Source organism: Nyctibius grandis, chromosome 2 (genome assembly GCF_013368605.1).
Source record: "Nyctibius grandis isolate bNycGra1 chromosome 2, bNycGra1.pri, whole genome shotgun sequence".
Classification (NCBI taxonomy): domain Eukaryota; kingdom Metazoa; phylum Chordata; class Aves; order Nyctibiiformes; family Nyctibiidae; genus Nyctibius; species Nyctibius grandis.
The window spans coordinates 25,318,567-25,344,700 of record NC_090659.1 but is presented as its reverse complement, the minus strand read 5'-3'; the positions used below and the strand labels follow the sequence as shown (position 1 = coordinate 25,344,700).

The window sequence follows — 26,134 nt, the reverse complement described above, 5'->3', positions numbered from 1 at the left end:
GGTCAGAAACTTAAGATGTATTAACAGGTGTATCCTATCACAACCCTACTCACTTCTGACATGTGTCTGAGTCTTCATCAGTTTTGGTTATTTATACAATAAAAATAAAACACAATAAAAAGAGAGAGAGCATGTGCACACATGCAGGAACAACTTCCTTTGTACTTTCACGTGGTCCCCTGGATGCTACCCTCCCATCTCCCACCCCTCAAATTTACAGATTTACCCAAAATACAATGTCCACAAAAAAGATGGTTTATTGGACTAGACTAAATGATGTAATGCTTAGACACTGTATTTGTATTAACAATGCTGTTGCAGAGGTGCATAAAATGACACATGGATTTTTTTTTCTGCCTGTAATTAAGTCTAAGCACAGGAAATAAATGGAAAGCATCAAATGCCCCTCTTGTCAAGTCACATAGCTTTGGTAGACTATAGATCTTGCACACCCAATAATTTAAATATAATTTCAACTTTTTGCCTTGCTGAATTTATTCTGTGCTTTTGAGTTCTCTTGAAGCTATAAACAATTATAAACTATTAGAACTTGAGAAATACAAAGTTGATCAGATTCATAACAAAAATGTAGAGACAATCATTACAAAATACTGTCCTTTAAAAGGTATGCCACATTAACTTACTTAGACTCAGAGCATGACTGGCAGCTGAAGAGTTGGAATAACATTATGAAAAAACCTATGAAGTGACATCAAACAGGTCAGATCAGTTTTTCTTTTCTCTTTTCCTATCAATATATCTCTCTGCACAGTACCATTGTGTCTGTGCAGTAGATATCCCACATGTTACATTTATTTCTCCTTTTTTGTCTTCATCATTAATCAGAATTGTCACTATCCAAATATTTTGGGTAATGTATTCAATTTAACTCAACAATGCTAATTAAACTGCATTGACAGTGCTTGGGTTTTGTTTGTAAAGTTGTCCTGAATGAAATTCCAGGACAATGAAGACAATACACACCACATACGTATATTTACAAAACACCCCACCAGTTGCATGGCACAGATGGATTATGCATGAATTCCAACAAGCAATCACATCACTAAAATTTTTGATAAAAAACTGACTGCCATTTCTGCCCTCTCCATTTAGCGCTGTGGGCAACAAAATATTTGGACAACAGGTTCAATGGATCCACAACCAATAGAAAAAGATCCAGACAACTATTTAAATACATTTCCATAATAGGTTATGTGTATTAAAACCAAAACCAAACCCCGATGCGTCCCGATCCTGGATTTTTCTGTGCACACCAGATCCACCTACTGATTGTTTGCATCTATATCCTTAGAGGAATACGGCATCTTCAACCTAATGCATTAACAACTATGCACATAACAAATGCTTTTATGCATATTCCACAAAAGACTTCTCACTCACAGTACAAAATAAACAGTACAACATATTGAACAGTCTTTGTTAAATCCTACTTACCAGCATCTTGTGGAAAAAAAGCATTATGCTAATATACAATGAGTTTTTTTTTAAAAAAGAAATGAACAATAATTGCTCAAACCAGCAAATATCAATTTTATCAGATGTATTCTCCAGAGTTCTTTACTAATCAGTCAAGCCAATACACTAAAACAAAACCAAATGAAATTCAGTCCTTCACTTTAAATAAGAAAAAAGCAAAATTACTTTCGAAGACTTCCATGGCAGTACCACAAACCATGGACTGTCACAAACTTAGTGCAAGAACTGTCATGGATTAGAGAATTTGGCAACTGAGACCAACCAGCAATCTACAAGTACACAAGCATTTTAAAGAAATTCTAGATGAGCTACAAAAGAGCAGTTTCAATCCAGTTTCTTATGGGGAGTAATCTGGCAGAGGACAGTCAGCATCAAAGACTGGTAAAAAGTAGTACTGAAATACGCAAATATATCACAAAATTTAATTTTGCTGGCTGCAGTAGCTAAATGTTTACCATTTATCATGATACATGGTAATGAAGCAGGCCTACCCTCTCTCTCACAGGATCACAGAAGTAACTGGTGGGAAGCTTCATGAATAGCTTTGCTCTGGGCACCAAGTGGTGTGCTTTGAAGCTGAGCTCTAACGTAGAGATCTGCTGCAAAGCCTTTGCCTCATTTGCATAAGCAAAACTTCCAAAGAAAGATATCAAATCTTCCAACCATATCAAAGAAGTTTTTATTTTCATTTGCTCTCCCCTTCCTCACAGTTCCCCCTTAGAATACAGTAACGGTCTCTCACAGAAATACACCTAATACTTCACCAAAGCAGCAAAGAAAAAACAAAACACGCACAGTAGTAATAAAATATCCAAATAAAAACTTAACGCAAGGAAATGCTGCAGAAAGAATTCTTCGGGTTCTACATCAAAACCTAAACCAAGCTGTCTGGGCTGTAAAGTTTTACCCTGTACTGAGAGGCACCAAAGCTTTTAGAGAGAGATGTGCGTCCTAACCAAAGATGTGCTGCACCAATCTAGCTCACTTTAGGACAATCAGAGGTTCATTTATTGAATGAGATCTGAGTTCTGGTAAAACATGGTGACACCAGCTGCTAAAGAAGAAATTTAGGAGTCTTGTCAGACCTCCAGGAAAGACAGTGGTGGGGTGGGGGGAAGACCTGGAAATATCAAAGACTTCTCCTGTGTGAGAGCATTATTTCAGTTACAGTAAAGAGAAGAAGCCAGCTTGCAATACGACAGGTGTAAGCCAGCTTTGGCACTTGTGTTACCGAAAATAATGTGGTGACTGTTTTCAACTCAGCAGGCAACCAGCTGTGTAGGTTTATTTGCAACAGTGACCACTTGAGCAGCTAGGCATTTCTTATCCCAGGGAAAGTCTGCTTACTATCTGTAAAGCTACTTAAGTCCAGCCGTTTGTTAGAGACATGAGGTAATCGTTCTTTCCATAAGAAGAATTAACAGGATGCCAAGGGTGACACATGAAAAATGATGGGGTAAAATTTTAAAATACATGAACAACTAGCAGATTTAAAATCTATATTGTCTTTTTCCATTTTAAGCCCTGTCCAATGAAAGATAGTTTAATGGCATGAAGTGCAAGTTTTCTTAAACTGGCTCAAAAAAAAATCACTGGAACAATCAAACCCTGAACATTCCTTAATTAAATGAACAAGTCTCTCGGGAATGACATGGGCAGAGACTATACTTTTTGTAGACCAAACCTGAGCAGAGAGTGGATTTTGTTTCTTTTCTGTAAACAGACAAAACAGGTATTTCAAGATACAGCTGAAGTGGTGTCAAAATAGTGATGACCCAGGTCACAATCAGAATTTTGTATATACAATTCGTATTAACTTAAAAAAATAAAGAAGTTCAAAATACCTCCAGAGAACATTCTAGGTTAGCAAAATGTCCTGTACAAAAGTAGGCCACATCTGTTGGTTTAAAAGAAGTCCATAGCAGTTGGTCTCTTCTTAGCTGATATAGTAAATGGTTTCTTCATCTGAGGCTCTCCTGCTGGAGTACTTGTGGGTGACTTCAGCACCCCATGACGGGGTTTCTGTTCAGGATTGAAAGCCACACGGGAGGGTCCTTCTGGGCTCACTAATATACTTTTGTCAGTCTTTTTAAACTCTGTTGAAAAATAAGCAAACAAGTTAAAAAAAACCTTCTTGGCCCATCAATCAGTTATGGAATTGCCCGACCTAGAAGTCTGCCTTAGATCCTTAAGTCCATCACTAAGGGTCAGAAGCCCAAGACTTTGCAAAAAAAAAAAAATGGCGAGATGGTGGTGAAGCACATCTCTTAGCAGAGTCCCTTTGAGAACAGGGTCTGTTGCAGTCCACAGACAGGCTGTGAACCATTCCCCATGGTTTCACAGACCACGAGAGACTCTGGGCCTGCTCCTCAGAAACAAGTGTACCAGCTATCCTGGAGAACACCGCACTTCAGTTTAAAAGGTGACCATGAGTAAGAAGTGGCTCTACTCTGTTAAATAGCACTGCTCTAGAGACTCTTCATTATCTCTTCTGCTGGCAGATAGGCAATTTTTTCTCTTTGTGCACCTGTGTTATATTAACATAAAGACATATATCTAAACCCACTATTCTCCATTTGAACTTGGCCTGTAACACACCTCAGAGAGTTAAAAAAAATAGCTAAATATATACATGGAATAAACTTTTATGCTATGGAGCAAGACATTTATTTAATAAGGAAAACACTGCATGCTTACATGTGGGATCCAGAAGGGAACTGACACTTATCTACTCATTACCATTAATAAACCACAGGCAGCCAAGATAAAACTGAAACTTTGCTATTCAACAGCCTGAGCTCATCAGCATATCAGCACCTTTGTCCTGGGAAACAGAAGTGAGCAATGAAGACTGTGAAATGCATGTGTTTCCCTAAGAGGTGCCCTGCTGAACAGGCAGCTCAGGAACGAGAGTATCGCTCTGCAGCACTGTTTCCTATCCATCAGGCTCCTTCTGCAAGTCAGCAATGCAGCACCCTGGAATCACACAAGTCTAGCTGTTGGGCTGAATGTCCTAAACTTTACCATCTTCTCTGGACAGGAACTTCAGGATGGTTTATAAACTATACACAAATATTGAGACAAAAAAGGATCAAAATCATCCCGTTCCAGAGAGGTGAAGAGTATAGGTGTGTATCAGTGCGTACAGCTTCCCCCTTTCTCGGCTACAAGAGAGACTGTGGAGATACACAGATGTATTAGACTCACCAGCAGTCATGTTTTTATTCAAGCCAAACGTGACTTTTTTGGAGCTGGATGACTGCAGCTTGTTCAGCTATAAGTAAAATAGAGACAGGAAATAAAATAAGATTTCTGAGGCAATGCTACGATTTCTTTTACCTGCATCCCATCAAAACCAATGCAAAGCAGCCTACTTCCTTCATTTGATTTAGAACTCCCCCAATCCTCTAGCACTGACGTCTGCTAAGATAGCACTGTTTTTCTAGCCAAAAGCAAACATACTCCATTTGTAGAGAAATCACACACTCTCCTTAACATCGTTACGTAAATCAACAACAAAGAAAAAGATATTTGTGTATTAAATACACTGGCCCCACTGCACTCAGGCCTCAAAGTGCAAAGAGGGCTTGAAAAGATATTATTTGTTGAAAAGGTTTAGAAAAGAGGGCAGTCTTTTGAAGCCCTATACTGTTGCCAGCCTCCACAAATGGGAAGTCATGGAAGCTCAAAGTCCCTTAGCAAGACTGAAAGTCAGTTTATGCTTTTGCTTTCTTGCAAAATGAGCAGGTTCTGAATGGTGTCCTTTCAACAAGAAGGTATTTTTGAAAGCAGAGGGGAAGGAAGAAGAGATTTTTAAGATGCCTACAACTCATCTTCTGAAACTCTGTAGCCATGTGTGACTCTGTATACAAGGAAATGCAAGAGCATTTCCAGTTTTATCTGCCCATGTTAGGAGACTAACGCAGAGTGGAAAAGACAGCATGAGTGAGATCACGTCCTTTGCTGGAGCAGGTAGCTTGGGAAGAGATCTGCGCTGAGACTCAGCTGCTGTCTGTGAGATCACATTACCTGCATGGATGCCCTGGTGGAAGAGATGGTGCTTCTGGCTTTCCTGAAGAACACTGGCTTTGGTAAAGTTGATTTTTCAAATTTTACAAAATCACTTCCTGGTTTTGCTTTCTTTTTCTTGAATGGTGATAAAGCAGCGCTGCTTTCCTATAAAGGAAGGAAAGGAAAAAATGCTCTCGGTACAGAAGTACTGTAGTTAACTATACCTATTACAGTGAGCAGTGCTCAGAGCTTACCACACGCGGCTTCTGTAAATATTGCCACAGCTGAGAGAGAGCTAGTTGGCACTCACATAAGCTAGTCATCATGATTAACTCTCAGGAGTTAGTTTTGCAGTTAGCGTGACGGAAAACAGAAGTTTAAGTAGGCTCTGTGCTGAAATAGGAAGGTCATTGCAAAGCAAAGAAGGAACAACTTGTAATACATTTGCTTGGCTTGTCAAAGTGCAAAAAAAGATGTTTTCTTCATGTGCATGAGGCTGCCTTATAGTCAACCCAGCTTTCCTGCACATAAGCACTGATTTTTTTTTTCCTTGCCCTTAAGCAAAATCTCTTCTGTGGTACCTCTGGATGGATAAGATACGCAACTAATGAACAAACGCAGCTTTAGGCTAAGATGAAGACTTTGGAGAAAAAAAAAAGTGGAGTATGAAGTCTGTCTATACTCTCAGAAATCCAGCTCTTGTGTATTGCTACTTTTTTGCTGCCTCAAATTCGTACTGAGGATTGCCATTTAAAGCAATCCTTCTCTCCAGCACAAGGCAATTCTTAGGACCTGTACTGGCAGTGCCACTAACGAAGTGCACCACTCCGGAGCTTTCCAAGCTGTTGGCTATGGGCCCTAGATATCTGTGGACTTCTGTGAGGGGAAGTTCAGCTATGCTTCACATCAATGTGAAACCAGATGTGAAATTTCGAGAGCAGTTCACAGCCATGCTGTGGAACACGTCCAGGGGATATGGCCTCTTCCAATTTGAAAGTCACTTCTTAATCACTCTGCTTTATATAAAGTGAAAAAGCGTAAATCTTTTAGCGTTCTGAATTCTGGAGACAACTGTGAAATAATGCTGAACTTGTCTGTTTTTTTCCCCTTCTCGCTCTCCTCCTCCCTCTTGATATTTGAAGCTAATTCTTTGGGGGTGTGTCTTGTCTTTGAAATTAAGAATCAAAACACACCCCTCATGATTTCTGGGCACAAGACCAGTATTACACAACTAAAACCAGGAAATAAAACAGCATGTTATTTCTCAAGCAATGCAAACAAAATCAGCAAAGCCTAATTTCCTCCACATTTGTGCATTTCAGCTTTACCCTGCTCCCTTCTTTCTTATACCAATACTCTCATTCTCCTCCTGACTCAACTCCCAAATTTCTCTCCTTGTCTGCATCCCCCCGCTCCCACTCAACACACATGTATACACACAGCTATCTGGATTGGGCAAGAAACAGCAAACGCTGTAGTTTTTTTGGAATTACACATGGGAAGAGTCGCCTGCTAGCCCATGCACTGACTGGCCAGCCAGCCAACATACAAGTGCTGGCGTCATGCTGCTGCCTTTCCCTTGTGGCTACGCTAATTTGTGCCAACAACTAATTTCCATGAAACTTGCAGGAACTTCATCTTGAATCTATTGCAGGTCTTTGAACCTGTTGGTCAGTTGCAGCAGTTTTACAAATGGAGATGGGGGTGGGATAATAATATTTTCTCCGAAACGAAGCTTTTATAGAGAAAGAAAGATGAGGTATGCAACAGGGAATATTTAGGCAATAGGAGACAAAGCCAATGGTTCCTACTTTGGAAGCCCTGCAGTGAGAAAAATGCAGTCTGCATACTGGGGAAAGAGAAATGTTTTGGTTCTTCCCTCGAGTACTTCATAATCAAAAACCAGAAAATGTCAAAGTTATCTTAATACTATTTAAGCAATGTTTCAAAATGCATTTTTCCTCCCTTGAAGGACTGAGTGGGGAACTCAACTTGAACTCATATCAAGTTCATGTATGAGGTTGCACTACTTAACTAATCATACAGTTTTAAACTTAAGTCAAACAGAGGTGAGCTGACAGGCTAGTAACACACGCTTTTTTAGTCAAAGAAGATGGAGTCATTTTGTATTCTGAATCTCATTTACGCTTTATAAATTTTCCTTCCACCAAAGTGAGGCTGTCAGCAAGACTTCCAAGGGTATAAGTGAACCCCTAAATGTGTTAGGGTGAATATACACACAGGAAATAAGCAGTTAAAAGAATTTCAGTGGCAGGAGAGGGAACTCTCTCTCTTAGCCATGCTATCAAAAATGCACAATGCAAAATGCTTATTGACTTTCAAAACTCTGAGCAAAATCAACCCTATTCTACTTATTGCCAAGAAGAAAATGGGGGTGGGAGGCAGAGAGGGAAAAAAACTAGCTCGTTCCCAAACCGCAAGACATTAATCTTTGAAGAAGACTACAATCAGACCTTCCTAGCGAAAAAACACAGTATTGTCTTTGTAAGAAACTGGACCATTCATAAATGTGATCATACAGCCACTGATGACATTGAAGGTCACAGTGTCATATTCTCTGTTCGCTCTTTCCCCAAATACTTTCCCCATACAGCACTAACAATTTGTTTAAGATGGAGAAGTGAGCTACCACCAGAAGCCAGTTTTGAAATTGCTGAGGACAATTTCACAAGGAGCTTATACTAATCTAAGTGTGTGCTGCTGCTGCTGAAAAATGGATGTTCCATCTTCCCATTCTCATCCTTTTGCCAAAATATGCCCTTTGTGAAGATGCTGTAAGCTCAACCAGAGACCCAATGCAAAAGAATAATTAAGCCAGGGACCAAAAAAAAGAAAAAAAAGAAGAAAAAAAAAAAAGACAACCCCATACCCTAAGAACCCAAGTTTCAGCTAGATGAGTTCTTTCAGCTGAGTAACTGTCGCAGGCTTTAGTGTTGTTGCACAGGAGGGCGTAAGACCATGGCAGTGGGTGTGGATTTCTGGGGAATTGAGTTATTTTTGGGGACAAAGCATGATGACATCAGCACACAGCCCGCCCATGAAGCCCCATACTCAGAAAGCTAAAGCCAAATTTGAAAAAGAGCCTGGCAGTTCATGAAAGCGGCAGAGAAAAGAATGAGAGACACGTACCTCCTTCCTACTTTTCTTGCATGTGTTCTCCAGAGCTCCATTGGCTTCCACAGAGTTTAGCACCTCCTTTACTTTTCTCTTCTTTTTCAAGGTTGCTGCTTTCTGGCTGGAGACTTTCATCCCTTCCAAACCAACTAGCTTTGTCTTTGTCTTCAATTTGACCTTTCTGGAGGGCGCAGATCCAGAATCTGCATCTCCTGACAAGGTTCCCAGCAAGCCCTCCTTGTTGGATGTCATGTCAGTCTGCTGCAAAAGGGCATCCCCATTCACTAAGACAGCCCCTGCTTTCTGTTTCTTTTTCACAACCTTAGGAGTTAATGGTGTGACAGATGGGCTGACATCCTCTGCCTCACTGGCATTAGCTGGTCCATTCTGACACACTGGTTTTACAGAAACGTTTTGCACTTTTGGATTAATTTTCTTCAACTGACTCTTTTTACTCTGTTCTGCGTCAGTTGGACTGTTCTGCGCAGAGATACCGTGATTTTCTCTGGTGTCAGTTGCTACATTTGTGGTCTCGTTTGCCTCATTTACTAGCAATTTCTTCTTCTTCCTTTCCTTGTTATTTTCTGGCACCTTTCCCTGGCTAAAAACATTAGATCCAGATGTTTCAGCTACTCCCTCCTCACAATTTCCATCAGCTGTTCCAGAATCAGCACTTGCGCTGTCCCTCTTCTTCCTTTTTTTCTTCTTCTTCTGAGGAACTGATGCCTCCTTTGCACTTGACATCTCTTGTTCATCCTCTAAATTCACGCCAAAAAGAATGCCATATAACACAGATATGAAACACAAAGGTACTTAAAACAACTGAATTCTATTCTATTTTTTTCCCTTGTTTTTTCTTTTCTTCTAAAATAGGCGTACCATTTCCCTGCTATCAGCCAGCACAACAGTTTTACTATTACAGCTGGTCAGGACATTGCATTCCTCTGATGCCTGGCCTAATTAATATTTTGCTGATCTTGCCTTGTCACAGCTAACATCTAAACCATTCCCTGTGGTAACCCTATTTTGTATAGTAATATTACTAGAAAAAGTTGTTATTACCCACCTATTAAGCCCATCAGAACGGCAACTCAGGGGTTCAGTAGTTTGGTGAGATATTCTGGGGTGTGATTGGGCTTGTGCCACGTCAGTATAAGCCATGACGCTAGAGATACTCGCATGTTGTTCTCAGTAACTCTCTTCACCTTTCCAGAAAACATCCCCAAATTCCTATATTCTAACAGTCATCTGTTTTTAAGAAGACTGACATGTTTCTGTTTTCCTACAATAAGTGAAACTGCTCAATGGAGCAATGCAAACAACTGCTTCCAAGTTCTGCTTTTGACTGAAATTTTTGAGGTGATGCTTGCCTCAAAATTGGTAACAGAACTCCCAACACTTTCAAAGAGACCTTAATTTCACATTTAACCTTCATCGCAACATGATACAAACCAGGACATCCTGAACAACAGGTTTGCCTTCTTCAGAACAGCTTATATCTGATACTTTGCCAAATTACACAAGTGACTGCAGACTGTCTCTCTTCTGAAGGTTGATTTTGCCTTACCTTTTACTTTTTCCAACGTGCTTTTCTCCCAAGGCTTGACAGCTTTTTTCTTTCGCCTTCCCCTGCTGAATTCATCATCATCTTCATCTGTAGAAACATCTTCGGGAAAATCTTGGGGGAAGATTCCTGTTGAGGAGGAATGATAAGGTACCTGAAAACTAAAGTTCTATTTCTATGAAGAGTTATGCTGTTCATATACAGCATAACTCCCACAGAAAGAAAATAAACTCCCTGTTCCCCATTCAACCCAAAAGAAAATCATACAAGTGATTTCTATTTGTTTAATTAAAAATAATCACTTATTTGAGGATGTAAGTACAGGGTTGCTCAAATTGTGAAGGGGATTTGGCCATCTCGCCAAAAACTTGTAATGTGTCTTAATAAGATTTAAAAAATCCCCACAAAACCCCTGAAAGAGTATCCTTGAAATACACATTTAAAAAAAAAAAAAAAAAATATTTGCAATACACGTTGTGTGGGACGGTTATATATCCTTTAACGGAAAGAAACTACTGTCTCTCTATGCTGCTCAGTCCTTACCTTCTGCTAAGTCCTGGAACCTGGAGGTGGGGAGGAAGGGAGGGAAGGAAAAACAAAACAGTATTACTGATTTAGTACCAATAATAACACTAGCAGTGTAGTATCACTATACTTCTTATTGTTTTGTCAAAATAGGAACAACATATTTTACACAGGAAATCACAAACAGCTCATTCCAGAAGAGATTTGCCTCAGAAATCTAAAAACTCAAACCAAATCACTGAAAGTATTGAGAAAAGAGCAATTTAACACTTCTTCCATATCTGTAATTTGCATCACACACAATCTAATGTCACATCCTGCAGTACAAATCCACCCAGTGTAGATATACCTCCGCTAGCTGCAGTTGTCTAGTACCAAAGAGGAACAGTAGCACAGGCTTCAGTCACCTTATGCATGTTATCCAGGGCTGTGAGACAAGTCTGCTCTCATAACATTGTCACCAGGACAAGTGAGGGTGGGGAGAAAGCAAAGTAAAAGTTGTTTAGGACAAGGTGGCACATGCAAGGTATATTTCAACAGAACTCACTTTTTGACCAGCTTGTACAGACGCTTTCTGTTAAGGGAAGGTGTATTTTTCTTGCTCGCCAATTCAAAGAGTTTGTCAGCAACAGCCTTATAATCAAACTGTTGGAGGAAAGTATGATATAGCTTTTCTTAGTTAGCTTATTCATGCAAGATAACCCAATATGACCCATATTATCAAAACTTCAAGTAGCATACACATTCTTAAGCCCAAAGTATTTTTTCTCTGTTGAAATTTACACCCCCTTCACACATGTATACTGACTTTTACAGGTGTCTGCTTCATTTACAGAACAGTTGAACTCTGTATCACTTTCTCGAACATTTCTAACCTTAATTCTTACTCAAGAGACTAACCAAACAACTTCAAAACTCACGCAAATATTTAGCTAAATGTCAGATTTAAAGTGTGTCATGTCCCAATTCTTGCTTAAAAGCCACAGACACGTGAAGCATATCTGCCTGCACGTGTGTTTCATTGGTGGATCTGTCAAAAACACTACACTGCACTGGAAGTGGGTCTAAAGAAAACCAAATTGCAACACGGTACCCTCTCTCCTATATATCCCATCATCCATTACTTTTCTTCTTATTGTCAGTGAAATTTATGCTGACTGCTTCACCACCCATAGTGACTTGGCTTTTGCCACACATTTTTGAACTCTTGAAACAGGAAGAGAAGAGTAGAAAAAAGAAGGAATGGGGAGAGGAAAGAATTCAGAATTTAGACCTGGATTTATATTCTTATAAACTACTCACAGAGTACATATTACATAAATACCACTTTACATTAAAGCAGGAGATTAAAATTTCGTAACATGTTTACCCAATTAACATCCTTTTCTGTACCTCTTGAAAAGGACAGGAAAAAAGAAAACAGCAGGGGAGATCCAGTAACAAAGCAAGCAAGCCACAAACCTGAAGAACAGTCCCGATACCATCATCAGAATTCTCATAAACATCCTCTGTTTTTTCAGAGCTCTGTGCTGATTTTCTTGACAAACATCTGTCTGCTATTATAAAAAAAAAAGACTGAATATTAATGTTTAGTCTGTAAAAACTGAGATAGCAAGCACTACTACTCTGATAGACAGAAGATCAGGTGCATTTTTCTTCATGCTATCTTGTGAGCCTGGACTGATTTAACTGTTTTATGGCACCACTATGCAAGACACAACTGTGGCATTATCTGAGTGCCTTTTAAAAAACTGCCTCTGTACCAGAGTATATCTGGACTGAAAACCTTCCTGATCATTTTTTTCTTCTTTTTTTTTTTTTTTAATTTAAAACTCACACAGAATGCCAAAACCTCATCTTCTTCAAAAATATTCTGAAGATCCAAGAGCCAAAAGCCAGATGGGGTTATCATCTAGCACTGTTGCAGCGAGCTGATATTGCCTGATTTTAGAGAGACCAGTGACTTTTGTGATATATTCTTTTGGAGTCACTTTGTTTAAGCACATCTAAACAGAAGAGAGGAAAACACAATTATCCTTACACCACCTTGAACATGTGTTTGACTGGTTCCGAGCAGAAATGTATTTTTAAGAAACAGATTTTAAAATCCTAGCAAGTGCTACCAAGGCCATTTAGAACTTCCTCCTCACCTTTGGTTTTAAGCGACTCTTCATTTTCCTGTTTGTCTTCTTCAGACACATCCTCCTCATCGCTGTTGCTGCCCAGTTCTTTCATTAGGTCCTCAATGGCGTAGGGGGACTGATCCACAATGATCTCAAAGATACCAGTGGCTACAGCATGCAGCACAAATCGACTGTATTACAAGAGAGCAGGGATGAGAGTTGAAAGGCAGAAGCATACACACCCTCCCCTCTCACATGAAAAAAATGTAAAAGTAAGGGACACAGGGAAATGGGTAAGAAAGAAAGTGGAAGAGCATCTAGCTCTCCAGATGAGGAATATGAACCTGTTACTTCATAAATGGCAGTCCCTTCATCCAAACAGTGTCCTGCCAATGTTCCCCTCTTAAATGACACTGTGTTTATATACTGCTTTATATTACACCGCAGCAACAAAGAATCTAGACAGCTCAGCTGTTCTATGCATGTTTATAAAAAAAATATAACCAGACAAAACCAACCAACAGAGGTTGATATAGTTCTTATAAATCCATAAAGATTATCTATAGCTTTGATAAACACAAGTTATCTTCAAATGACTGCACACATCGTTAGTAAAATATCCTTCCTTCTCTACATTCTGAAGGTATACTATGGCTCTTCTTTAATTCATTTATTAAAGAAGGCATATGTGGAGTGGTATATGCAGAATTTCTTAATTCTTAAAAAATATTTATCCTTTCATTAAACTTACTCCTTTGATTTGGCAGCAATTTTGCAGAAAGGTTCAATGAACTTGAGATTCTGGTCTGCTGTGAGCTGTATGATTAGAAAGAAAAAAAATAATTAGTACGGTAAATATTGTATGTGTATGCTCAAATTCCTTGAATATTTGGCGTAGGGGGATCTTCTTTAAGAAGTTAAGTCGAAGTCTTTTAACATACTGTCTAATTCCAACTGACAGGAGTATCCAGTGACTTTTTGTTACCACTGGTACCACTAACTTCCAGATATTCCCTGGAAGCATTATAAAAATATTGACTGCTTCGCAGACTTTAATCTACTGAGTACAGAAATATAATGAGGCTTCTTATTTTAGATATGGAAACATGAGGCAGAGAAAACTTCAGTAATTCTGCGCTCTTTCACAAGAAGGTCTGTAGCAGACACTAATAAGATCTGGGTTTCTCTTAACTGGACCACTTGGATCAAAACACTGTCAGCTACAGTAGTACGAAAGATAAAAATCTTTCCCAAAACTCAATTTATGAGCATCAACTGTGATTTGAAATAGTCTAGGGGACTAATTCCCTGTGTTTCCTGTGAGTGGCTTAGCCATAGAATGAGGGCTTTTTGACTGTGGAGCTGCAGAAATTATTTGTGCTCCAAGTGCAGGCACTTCTCTTGGGCAGACATCTTCTCTCTTACACTCCACAATCCAGAACCTCAAAAGCTGTAGGCAGGATTGCTTTCAGTACTGACTGCAAAGAATACAAATGGAAAATTGCTAACAGCTTCATCCATTGCAAGGAGATGTATCAGATGCCAGAAACAAGAGGAGGTAAGTGAGCAGAAGCCTGGAGCTAAGTGTGGGGCACCGGGCAGCTCGCCCTAGCTGAGTAGCAGGAGATGGACTTTGGAAGAAGTTCAGCAGTGACAGCTGCAGTAGCAGGTTTTCAGTTGCTGCAAAACTCTGCATTGCTGTAATGTCAACCAAAATTAAGGGCAACTGAAACACCAATACACAGCAGAGAAAGACAGATGTCATCAGCAAAATGAACAACTGGATATAGAGGGTAAACTGCTCAATGAATAGGCAACAATGTTTGAAGCCAACAATAAGCAAGTAATAGACAACCCTGAAAGCTCACTTTCTTCCTCTATTCAGGTGTATTATACAATCAGCCAAGAGCAGGCTTTATATCAGTTTTTGCAAAAGCAAAGACTAGCAGACATGTTCACACAAGGGAAAAGATGTTAAGTCCTTTCTGTTGAAACAAACGAATGAGAATGGTATAACTTCTTTACCGCTATTTCCAACCTCAATTTGGAGCAGTATACCAGTACTCAGGAACCTGAGAAAAACTACTATATTCTCACTGTCTACACTAAGACATGAACAAAAGTAAAAGCCTAACTTGTAATAAGTCACTTTCTTCACGCTTATTCAATGTTGCTGTGTTACATTTAAAACTGTTAAAACATACATAATCTAAAAATTATATTTCTTCTAAAACGCTGCATGCCACAGTTAACATTAATCAGGAAGAAAATTACAATGTATTTTCTAACCTCCTTTGCACCAACTTTAGCCAATTCAGCCAGATAGATATCAATGAAATGTAACTTTATCCCAGTCGGAGCATTGCTGTCTGGGTCCACAACTTCTTTCATTAGTAGCTGCAGGAGTGGTTCAATTAGACTGGCAAAAAAAAAAAGAAAAAAAGAAAAAAAAAGAAGAAGATATTCATATTTAATTGCTCATGTTCTATTTGCTCTGAAAACAAACCCTAGTTGTTCACAGTTTTACCAGTTCTTTAAGATGGCTGTTCAACACTCATAAGAAATCAATCCAATGACCAATTTTCACATCTTAAACCAAAATTTAAAAAAATCCATCCATAATCAGAACTCCTTACAGTCTAGATGATTTTGTACCATCAGACAATCCACTCAACGCAGTTTGCTACAGCGGCAATCACTTTTAAAATTCACACCTAAATTTGGACTGAAGTTTATTACGCCATGTGATTGACGGGTAGGAGGAGGGCTTCTGCCATTTGAGCAGGGCATTCCTAAAGACACAGCTGTCACATTCATCTTTGATGGGCAACACCTCACACTCTTCCATTTTATGAGACGATTTTCATTTTGGTGCACACCTGATGATTAAATTTAATACTTATCCTTCTCAAACCCATTTCAACTGTGCAGACTTTGCCTTCGTTAAAGTATGTTATCCACTGTCCCTTAGAGCAAAACAATTATACTGAAGAACAGATCGAGGGCTAAGCTAGGCATACAAAAATCACCATCCCAGTAGCTCAAGCCAAAAGGGACTGAGCTGCATACAAGTAGGGCTGTGGCTCTGTTCGGTTACTGACTTCTGGAGTACTAACAAATACTGCTGGAGTGACATGGCTCAAAGAGACATGCTGTCATTGCTGCATCTAAGCAGCACTCGGGACTTTTTTTTTTTTTTCCCTGAGGTCTATCCTTGCTGTCTTTCACGAAAGTGAAGCTTTGTATATTCCATGCTTTCTCCCCTGGTGTTCTGCAGGACCTCCTGCAATTTTGCCCAGAGCAAACGTTTCCAGTTCCAATGAGAATTTAAAGCATTCCAAAACCATAAAGATTATTTCAGTTGTACTTATCATACTTCCTTCTGCATAAGCATTTTAAAAGAAAAGAGAAATGGAAGACATGCTAGGCAGCCTCCAACTAGGAGGGAAAGACAGCTCTTGAGCTCCCCCACTCTGCAAACAAAGGAATCATGATCTTTTCTCCCACACTGCCTCCTCTCCTGGTGCAGGGCTTCCAGGCCATCCTTCTTTCAGTGAAGCTGGAAAAATGGAGGCCAAAGCTATAAGAAACATTGTCAGAGATCAGTCTGGGTGACCATGTCTCTGCCATGGGAATATGCGTGGGGAAGAAGGGCTTTGGCTTTATCAAACCTACTCCCAGACTTTCTGTTCCTGTCAAGGGGCATTTTAATCTCAACCTGTGGGCATTTACCCAATGCAAAATTAAGGTAGAATAGAGGGGGCGGGTGTACTTCAGATTTGCATTCCTTTCTGTTTCCACAAAAACATGCCTATATGCATTCCACATTTCAGAAGGCAAGAGAGAGAAAGGATAACCTTAACACTAGGTTATCAAGCACTTTCAAGTTAAAAGACTTAAAGCTCTTCATCACCTTAAGCACAGAGCAAGCTTAGAAGTGGTACAAGAGCTCTAGACAGAGCAAGATGACTGCAATTACTTGGCATTTGATAGAATATGTAAGAAATACAAACAAAACCACTGATGTATACAACAAACAGGAAGCCAGTTTACAATTAAGGAGTTCTGTCTTATCAAAAGACAACTCACCATAATTAAACACAGTAAAATAAAAATTTTTAAAAAGTCACAACCAATCAGAAAAACAACACAACCAAAAGAAAATTCCTTTTCTGTATTTTCTGGGATGCAGGTTCCCTGTCTAATCTCTCCACAGGTGATATTCCATTAATAGCTCTCCTGGCTAAATCAGTCAGATCTAGCAAACTCCATTGTAAATTTGGAGCCCTCAGATTTCACGACTGCTTGGAATACCACACAACAAGCTTCTACATTCAGGTTTTGCACAAGCATACACAAATTACTTTCCCAAATCTCTTTCAGTGAAATACGCACTAAATGGCTTGGGTGAACACGAGAGTTATCGAATGCAGTGTGTATTTAACTTAATGAAGCGTAACCCCTAACTTTGTTTCTAAACTACGTATCATAAGTAATCTGGAGAACAAATAAGCCTTACTGTTAAGACTTCATGGCAGCACCATCTATGGCGAAAAATGATCTGCTAAATGAAAATATATTTGATAAAGGTAAATTGGGCAACTTCTTTAGGAGGCAACTATATTCAGAAATCTGCTTACCTTTCATCCCATTCATTTCTTTTCAGCACTTCAAAGGATTGCCTCAAAATCATACGCATTAGCTGCAAAGTACAAGATTTGTTACACATGTTGTTCATGAAAACAGATAAAGGAGTTACTGTGACTGTAATACGAATGGACTTGTCAGTAAACCTCTTTGTAGTACAACAAGGTGGAAAGCTTCCTTATATGAACATTTTGACAGACTTGTCTGTTGTGTCAAGCAACAGAAGGATGCTGTGAAGCTCAAAAGACAATAAACTATTTTCATATCCTAAGCCCAGAAAAATCCATGACCTTTTCTACTATACACCTTTCTCTTGTTCCATCACCCTGATTTCTTCATTAAGTGCTGCCAAATCTAAAAAAAACCACAGCTTAAACTGGAGACAACAATATAGGACAGATGATAGCAATCATCATTTAATTTACTTGAAACTTGTACTAAGAGACAACCATATGTAAAATAGCTACATTAAACTGTCTCAAAACACTTCATTTACTGAAATACCTGGTTTCTGCTAACATTGAGAAACAAAAAGACAGTAGCAAATGTGCCTGCAATTAACTTCTTTCAAAGATTAATGTGATTTTGTTCTTCACAAAGGTAGGTCTTTTGAGATTCTTCTCTCACTGATTTTACTATTTGTTTTAATATAGTGTTTCCTATAGAAAGAATTCTGATAGCTGAATGTACTACAGTGGATACTTTAGTGGTGGAAAGCTGGTATTCTACTGACAACTACTTTATACCGAGTCATAAAGAAGTGTTTAAACAGTCTGATCTAAAGAGCTGACGTTGATGCAGCGTCCTCTGAGACAGTATTTATATTCCATATAGAAATCAATAAGAAACATCACTACGTTATAAAGGAAGGTAAACAAGAAAGCACTTGCAGGATGACATAAACTGTAACGGCTTTTAGATTTGCAGTGGTGAGTGAAAGCCTTTAAAACGAGCATCTCTTGCAACGTGTCAAGAAAAGAGTCACTTGTCTTCTCTTACAATATACATAAATGCATGTACAGACAGAGCTGCCTTCCAGCACACTGTCTTTTCTTGCAGAAAAGATCTACAAGAGAGTATTACCATATAGTACTTATCAAGACGCAGATTGTCTATCCCATTCCATTCACGGTTCATAGTTTGCCAAAATGTCTGAATGAACAGGTATCCTGTAAGAGAGTAAGAAAAAACACCTGCATATCACAGAATCTGGCACAACGGTTTATTTTGCTAACCTAAAGGAACCTCAAGAAATCACTTCAACATGAGAAAGGGCTGCATTTCCCTAGGGATTTGCCTAGTGACTGGGATACAGCTCTGGGAAGGCATGCTTGAGACAGGTACAAGGGCAAGTCAACTAAACTTCAGAACAACACAAGAAAAGGCACACAGCTACTTTTAAAGACAAGTGTAATTACAGGGACAGCTTTGTATCTACTTTGTGTTATATACACACAAGTTAGAGCAAAAGATCCATTCTGCACTCATTGTTACCAGTGCAAGTTCTGCCACTGACTGAGCACTTTATTTCAAGTGCATTTTGAATACTAGGTGCTTAACAGCTCATGAAACAAGGTTGGTTTTGAGTAGGAAATACACAGAGTATTACTTATTACATAAGTAAGTCTATGCAGAATGGCAAACTAAGGGGACAAGTTTGCTTTGCTGCCCACCCTGCAAAGTCTCACCTTTATCACACTGGAGATACAACTCTTCCCCTGCAACAACCAGAAACAAACTGCATCTCATGCTTTCCTTAATCCAATCACACACACCAGCTGGACAAAAAGGAAAGGAAAAAACCAAAGCAGCACCCCTATCTGCTCTCTCTATTCTGGCACTGTGATAGTGGCCTCAAAATCGCCGAAGGTGAAAGTACCTCACAAAGCATCAGATAATGAAATAGTACTTACGAGCCTCTGTATTCTGAATCACATGGATAAGCTGTGAGATACTGTCTGCAAGTTCCTCCTAAAAGTAAATAAATATAGTTAGTATAGCACATTTCAGAGCTTGGTCTCCTCACTAAACACACAACCAGAAAATAGCAAGAAGTATGAATGTCATGAAACATCCACCAAAATGAAAAATATGCTCTTAACAGCTGCTTTACAACTGCAGTTATCCTTCCACGGGGAAGTTGTAAGACAAGACTCAAGGGTATCAAGTCCTGTTCATTTCACCAGATGTCTGCATGAATCATCTTTTTCACAGCAGACAAAATTACAGAATCACAGAATCACAGATTTAATCATAAATTAAATTAGGAGGAGAAAAATCCCACGTATTTGAATTAACAAATGATGTAAAACTTTAGGGGTACTGTTTTCATATGGCTTAATTGTAGGTGGAGCGCTCTGTGCTATGTATGAGATAAACCTTGTTCACGCAAACAGACAAGTGATTTGAAAACTGGTTAAGTGAGGTTACTACGATTTGGTACTCCAAAACTGGTATCTTTTGAAAGTAGGGAGACAAACTGGTAGTAGTTGACAAAAGTCAGTAGTAAAGAAAAGTGGTAGCAGAAGTGCCACCGAACTAATAGAAGAAGTGTGAAACTTTCAAACTAGGCTAACTAAAAGCTGCACGTGTGTTGTAGTTGCGGCTAAGGGCAACCTGCTGTTACTGCTTTAGTTCCACCAAATCAATGCACTTCATAATGGTATATATTTCAGTTCTGCTTTTGGAATGTAAACAGCTACACCTGCCATTCAGAGGGTGACTCCAAACACGATGCCATTTAGGCTTCTGTTTATGTGGTGCGGATCACTGAGCTACAGTCATCTCTCCTGCACATGTCACAAGACCCACCTGAGCAAATATAAAACCAGTTACTATACCTGTAGCAGAGGTTTATCCTGCATCCACATACAATAGAACAGGCCCTTCCATATTTTTAGCAGTTCTTCCTGGCTGAAGCCACCTATAATACAGAAGTCATTTGAATGAAAATGAAAAATCCCACATTTCCACCAAAATGTTTTCATGCAGCTCTCTGTTCCCTCCTTTCCTCTTTGTTTTTATTATGCTTTCTTTGGCAAACGTTGGTTCCTACTGTAAGCACACTAACTGGAAGGTAACTTGGTGTAGTTCAGTGATTCCATGACTGTAAGTTTCTATCTTGTATGGAAGTAACAAAGATTTCAAAGAAATCACAGATGATATGAGATGAATACTAAGATAATTCTGATAAATCCCTCTGGCATATTTTTAGCACCAAGTCCGAGAGATATTTTTAATGACAGCATCATATCTACTCTTGCAAGAGAGGTGATGTGCAAATACTCAAATATAACTGACAAGGCTTTTTGTTTGTTTGTTTGTTTTTTTAAATAAAGCCTCACTTTACCAATAGTTTTGTTCCTTACTAGGGGCTTGTTTCGATAGAGTAAGCTTTTAGCAGTCAACAAACTTATTTTGATATTAAAAAACATAACCAAAGAGCCTGAGCAACCATAATGAAAATACTTTCCTTACAGTTAGCCTTGAGGTACAGTAAAACCTGAATTTTAACAGCAAATAATATTTTCACTATTAACAGTATAAAAATTCACATTCTAGTCAAAACCACACATTACAGAAGGAAAGCACTAGATGGAAAATAAAATTTTACTATTAGTAATAGTTGTTCAAGAACATTTTAAAAACTGGATTATTCATGACATCAAATACATTTCTGGGAAGTAAAATTATAATGGCATACTGTTACAAAGTAGCTATAATAACTATTTTCAAACTATGGTCTATTAAGTACTCTCAAGTAATTTCAAGAAAAATCACGTTAAAAAGGCAATCATCATCAGTAAGCTCAAATTTGCTCTGAAAAGATCACTGTCACTTTTGAAAAATTTCCAGGGGTCTGCCAATGAAAAAGCCTGAGAATCAGTGCTAGGTCTAAATCAAGTACCTCGTCCTGGGACCAAATAATTTGAAAGCAACTATCACTGCTGCACCATTCTCCACTCAGACAAAAACAGTGAACACGTTAGTTAAATTGTCTACAGTCAAGTGTGGCTGAAAAGAAAGGAAGCAGAGCTGAGCGAAGGAAAAATGGAAAATGCTACGTAGGAGGCAGTATGTCTAGTAATATTAAGGATTAATTATGAATTTAACTTAGATTTGTCAGTAATATTAAATATAGAAGTTTGATTCACTGATTTAATATTCATTGAAATATTAAAATTAATAACATTTCTTAAAAGAATTATATGCTACATACATAGCAGTAAGAAGCAGGCTTAACCTCACACGCAGCACTAACTCTACAGAGGCATCAGACATTGGGCTTATGTCCAGGGGATGTCAGCTGCTACCTGTAAAGACGGCTCAGGAGTCCTTTCCTGTCTAGGGAACACAGACTTCCATGGGGTTGCTTTTTGTACATAGAGGGCTTTTTAAAGTGTCCTAAGCAGTCCTTCATCCATTTGGCAAAGGACCCTGATCAAAATGTTTTAGAGCAAGTTTCTTACCCTAGTCAATCAAAAAGAACTTCCAAGGCTGGGTTTTCCACTTTATGTGCCCTGCCATCACCATTCACAGCTGGTAAATAATAACCATTCAAGCAAGGTTATTTTAAAACCTGAATCCGTTGTGTTATCAACCACAGTGCACAAAACTGAAGGCCATCTTTACTTTAAAGCTAACTTGGGAAAGATTTTGGTTTTAGTGCCTGGATTATAACTCTGTCCCTATGTACAGTGTGGGAGCTTGGATTAGTAATGTTACGACCACCCACTGAAGACATGCTACATAAACGCAAGCCTTGTTAGCATTTCTGTTTGGGAGTTATGCTGTTTTGACACTGCTATCATTAGAATTGTTGCAATTTTTCCTATTCTAGATAATCTCCAAGGACCACGTGGGCACATTTCCGTGGAAATGACATATATCCTTTACAGAGCTGGGCCCAAGTAAATAGAGCTCTGTCAGATGGGAAACCACCCAGCAATCTTTCCTCATTTACTAAAAGTTATTTTCATTTACTATTCTTTCACCGATTCATTTACCAATGTCTCTATAAAAGATACCCTCCAATTATCAGCCCACTAGAGCATGCTCTTCTCTTTCAAGGTAAGGATTTTAGGAGTAACATGCTTATTCAAGTTCATATGCACACACAGTGACTTCAGAGCTTCAGAAGTTCTGTGCCTTCTGTAGAGTTTAACTTTGTATTGAAAATCAACAGCTCTAGTTCTTTGAACAAGCTTCGCCAGCATGATCTATAATTCAGCCTTAGCACAGACTTGACTGAACAGTCTTGCCTACCTATGAAACATTTGACTGAGGTGTCAGGTGAACTCTGCCACCTCTTTCAAAAGTTAGCATGTGCTCAATTGTTCAATGTAGGGTATCTAACACGTGAGCCTCATCCCTCTCAGAACGCTGCATGGATGCAAGACTGCTACTTAATAAATAAATTAAAAAAACCCCTCTCACCTGAACATAATGTTTTCTCTCCAAGTCCAAAGAAGTTAACCTTTGTTTTAATATTACTGGCTTGAATACTAAGTAAGAGCAAGTAAATCTAAGAGCACTGGAAATGAGTCACCCTTGTTTCCTACTCATTTGCATTTCATGGTGGGCTGACCTTAACATGAAAAAGGTTCACATCCCAACTGACAATTTCCCTGTGGTGGTTTCCTAATATCTTAAGGCGTTAACTTAACATGCAACCTTTTCCCTCGGTTCAGACACTCCTGTCCATCTGGCAGGCTACTTCCACAAACTTACAGGAATCTACACATTGTAATGAGATGCACAGAGCACTACTGAACACAGAGAAGCCATGTCCAGCTTGAGAAGTTTCCAGAGCTAAAAAAGCTGGAGGCTCACAGAGTACTTGGGAGGAATACAGTGTACAGTCGCTTGCTTTTACTAGTCCCTAAGCATCCCCTAGATCTATGGTAATTGTCAGAAATGGGATAATGGGCTATTTGGCCCTCTGGCCTGACCCTGTAAGGCTGTTCTTACGTGCTCATCCCTCTGTTACATGTGGCTAATGCTTCAAATATTACTTAGAAAGGGATTAGAGTAAAGGGAAGAAACAACATGTATTCCCCAGTGTCTTTGCAACGAATTAACTTAGGTTCAACCAGCATTCCAGTCTCAGTTTAGCTCTTGGGGTGTCAGGTCTAGGCTGGCTTCCTCAAAGCAAAAGGAGTGTGTATGCATAAACCTCCATACCAGTTTCCCAAATGCTGCGGGAAGGTTTACCAGGTCAGGCACAGTGCTCTGCAAATGGTCATAACCAGTTTCCCTCCCGTGTTGTGTCCAGCTTCCAACACAGCTTTCTGGAAAAAGCAGTCCAGAAACACCACAGAATCTCTTGGACATCTCCACACTGTGCTCCTTATCACTCCAACGCGAACGTTTACTGAACTGGATCCATGCATTCACCCAATGCTATGACTGACCTCGTAAGCCTCCTGCAACCTGCGCCCATGAGGAGAAGGTGCACAGGAGGCACCTTCAGGTGCAGGCAGCTTCAGACTGTCATGACTTCAGACTCATTGGCCAAAGCCAGTATGTCTAACTAGCCACAAGCTGTCTCCAGGCTCACCACTGATGTGTCCATGCACTGGACTCCTGGTTCTAAGGCAGCAGTATCCAAGTAGGATAATAAATCTTGTTGGAAAAAACCTTTTGATACCATGAATGTGGAGGTAACAAGTAACCCAAATAATCTGAATGGGTAACAGAGAACTGACTGCAATTACACAACTGCTGAAACACTCCTGAGCTTTCCTCAATTCCCTCCAATGCTCCCCAATATCAGTCATGGAAACAGGCAGGCACCACCTCACCAAGCGGCACAGCAGAAAATCACAGAATCACAGAATCAGTCAGGTTGGAAGAGACCTCTGGGATCATCGAGTCCAACCATTGTCCTGACACCACCATGTCAACTAGACCATGGCACTAAGTGCCATGTCCACTCTTTTCTTAAACACATCCAGAGATGGTGACTCCACCACCTCCTTGGGCAGCCCATTCCAATGTCTAATGACCCTTTCTGAGAAGAAATGCTTCCTAATGTCCAACCTGAACCTCCCCTGGTGAAGCTTGAGGCTATGTCCTCTTGTCCTGTCGCTAGTTGCCTGGAAGAAGAGGCCGACTCCCACTCTGCTACAACCTCCCTTCAGGTAGTTGTAGACTGTAATAAGGTCACCTCTGAGCCTCCTCTTCTCCAGGCTAAACCCCAGCTCTCTCAGCCGTTCCTCATAGGTCAGACCCTCCAGACCCTTCACCAGCTTGGTCGCCCTCCTCTGGACTTGCTCCAACACCTCAACATCTTTCTTGAAGTGCGGGGCCCAGAACTGGACACAGTATTCAAGGTGCGGCCGAATGAAACTATACGCTCCCTATACCGGGGTGGGTTCAGCCTGGGTCAGCTCGGGGCATTTGCATCCTGTTCCTGGGAAGGAGCGTGTGAGCTACACCGCTCCGATCCCGCAATGTTAATGCTGCCAGCAAGACCCCCCCGGGCCGAGCAGATGCTCCCCGAGTTCCCCAGCCCCCTGCACCGGCGCTGTGCCCCGGCCTGCCCGCTGCCACCGCGGGGAGACTTTATGGGCGAGGATCCAAAAGGCCCTGCGCTCCGCCAAGGGCTGCCGGCGTCCTGTGATGAAACATATGCGTAAAAGTAAAAATATTAAAAACAAAAATAAAAAAGGAAAAAAACACAAACAACCAAAAAAACCCCCCAAAAGACCCCAGGGGCGGCGGCCCCGCGGTGACGAACCGGGCCGGGGAGCAGGAAGCGGGTCCCGGCTCCCCGCCGCACGTGCTTCCCCACCCCTGCCAGCCTGCCGCGGCCGCCACTGCGTCCCGGCCACCGGCCCCATCCCGGTCCCCGCCGCTACAGCCCCGCCAGCCCCACCGCCCCCAGGCAGCGCCGGGCCATGCCGCGCCGCCCCGCCCCGCCGGGCCTGGCCCTTACCGGCCGGGCGCTGGGTCCGGACGCTGATGTACCCCCGCAGCTTCTTCAGGGCGCGGTCCCGGATGCGCTTCTCGTTGGCGGCCAGCCGCTGCGCGAACTGGATCTCGGGCGGCTGCAGGGCGGCGGGAGCCATGGCCTGTCCCCGGCCCCTCCCGTCCGAGCCCGTCCCGTCCCGTCCCGGCCGCGCCGCTCACAGCCGCGCGCCGCCCGATGGCGTCACCGGCGCCCCCGTCTCCCGCCTTTGCCGTCATCGCAGGGCGGGCGCCGCAGCGGCGGGGGAGCGGAGAAGGGCGGCCCTGCCGGGGAGCTGAGGTGGCTGCGGGGGTGTCATGGCAAACCCGCCTCCCACGGTGTGAAAGCTGATGGTACCGCCGGGACAGAAGCATCTGCCCGGGCCCCGAGGGCCCCCCCGGGGCTCCCCCACCCGCCCACGGCTCCGGACCCCACATCACCCCCCGGGGCCGTCAGCCCCTGCCCCGGCGACGCCGCAGCAGCAGGGCCGGTCTCCAGCTCCCCACAGCTCTGCCCAGCCATGGGCGCCGCCGAACCGGGCTCATATCTCGGCCCGTCCCCAGGGGGGTACCCGATGCCTGGGGCTGGGGCCGCTCCAGTGCCCCGGGCTGCTCCGGGCTGGAGGCGGGAGGGACCCTGCCTCCAGCCCCCGCCCGTCCCGCCAGCGGGCAGGGAGGG

The 26,134-nt window shown here is 41.2% G+C and overlaps 1 protein-coding gene across 2 annotated transcripts; it reads right to left on the bottom strand.

Moving 5' to 3' along the window:
• Positions 1-239: 239 nt before the first annotated feature.
• On the bottom strand, positions 240-25,660 carry RRP1B (ribosomal RNA processing 1B). 2 transcript variants are annotated; one of them, XM_068425542.1, is made up of 16 exons: positions 25,445-25,659; positions 20,346-20,428; positions 19,419-19,476; positions 18,589-18,674; positions 17,499-17,560; positions 15,148-15,277; positions 13,610-13,674; positions 12,886-13,049; positions 12,197-12,291; positions 11,283-11,380; positions 10,754-10,773; positions 10,214-10,339; positions 8,662-9,404; positions 5,530-5,676; positions 4,708-4,774; positions 240-3,596 (listed from the first exon to the last, which is right to left on the bottom strand). In XM_068425542.1, exons 1-16 carry the CDS (start codon positions 25,575-25,577, stop codon positions 3,406-3,408), a joined length of 2,268 nt encoding a protein of 755 aa, XP_068281643.1. In that variant the 5' UTR covers positions 25,578-25,659; the 3' UTR covers positions 240-3,405. The 2 variants fall into 2 exon arrangements, with proteins under 2 accessions (XP_068281643.1, XP_068281644.1); XM_068425543.1 differs by lacking the exon at positions 4,708-4,774 and having other exon boundaries at positions 3,480-3,596; positions 25,445-25,660.
• Positions 25,661-26,134: the final 474 nt, after the last annotated feature.

Excerpts from the sequence above, each read along its gene's own strand:
- RRP1B (XM_068425542.1), bottom strand. The coding sequence starts at position 25,577 with ATGGCTCCCGCCGCCCTGCAGCCGCCCGAGATCCAGTTCGCGCAGCGG. Across the intron at positions 13,050-13,609 it reads ATTGCTGCCAAATCAAAGGA|TCGATTTGTGCTGCATGCTG; the intron begins GTAAGTTTAATG and ends CTTGTAATACAG. Across the intron at positions 3,597-4,707 it reads GAATAAAAACATGACTGCTG|AGTTTAAAAAGACTGACAAA; the intron begins GTGAGTCTAATA and ends ATTTTTCAACAG.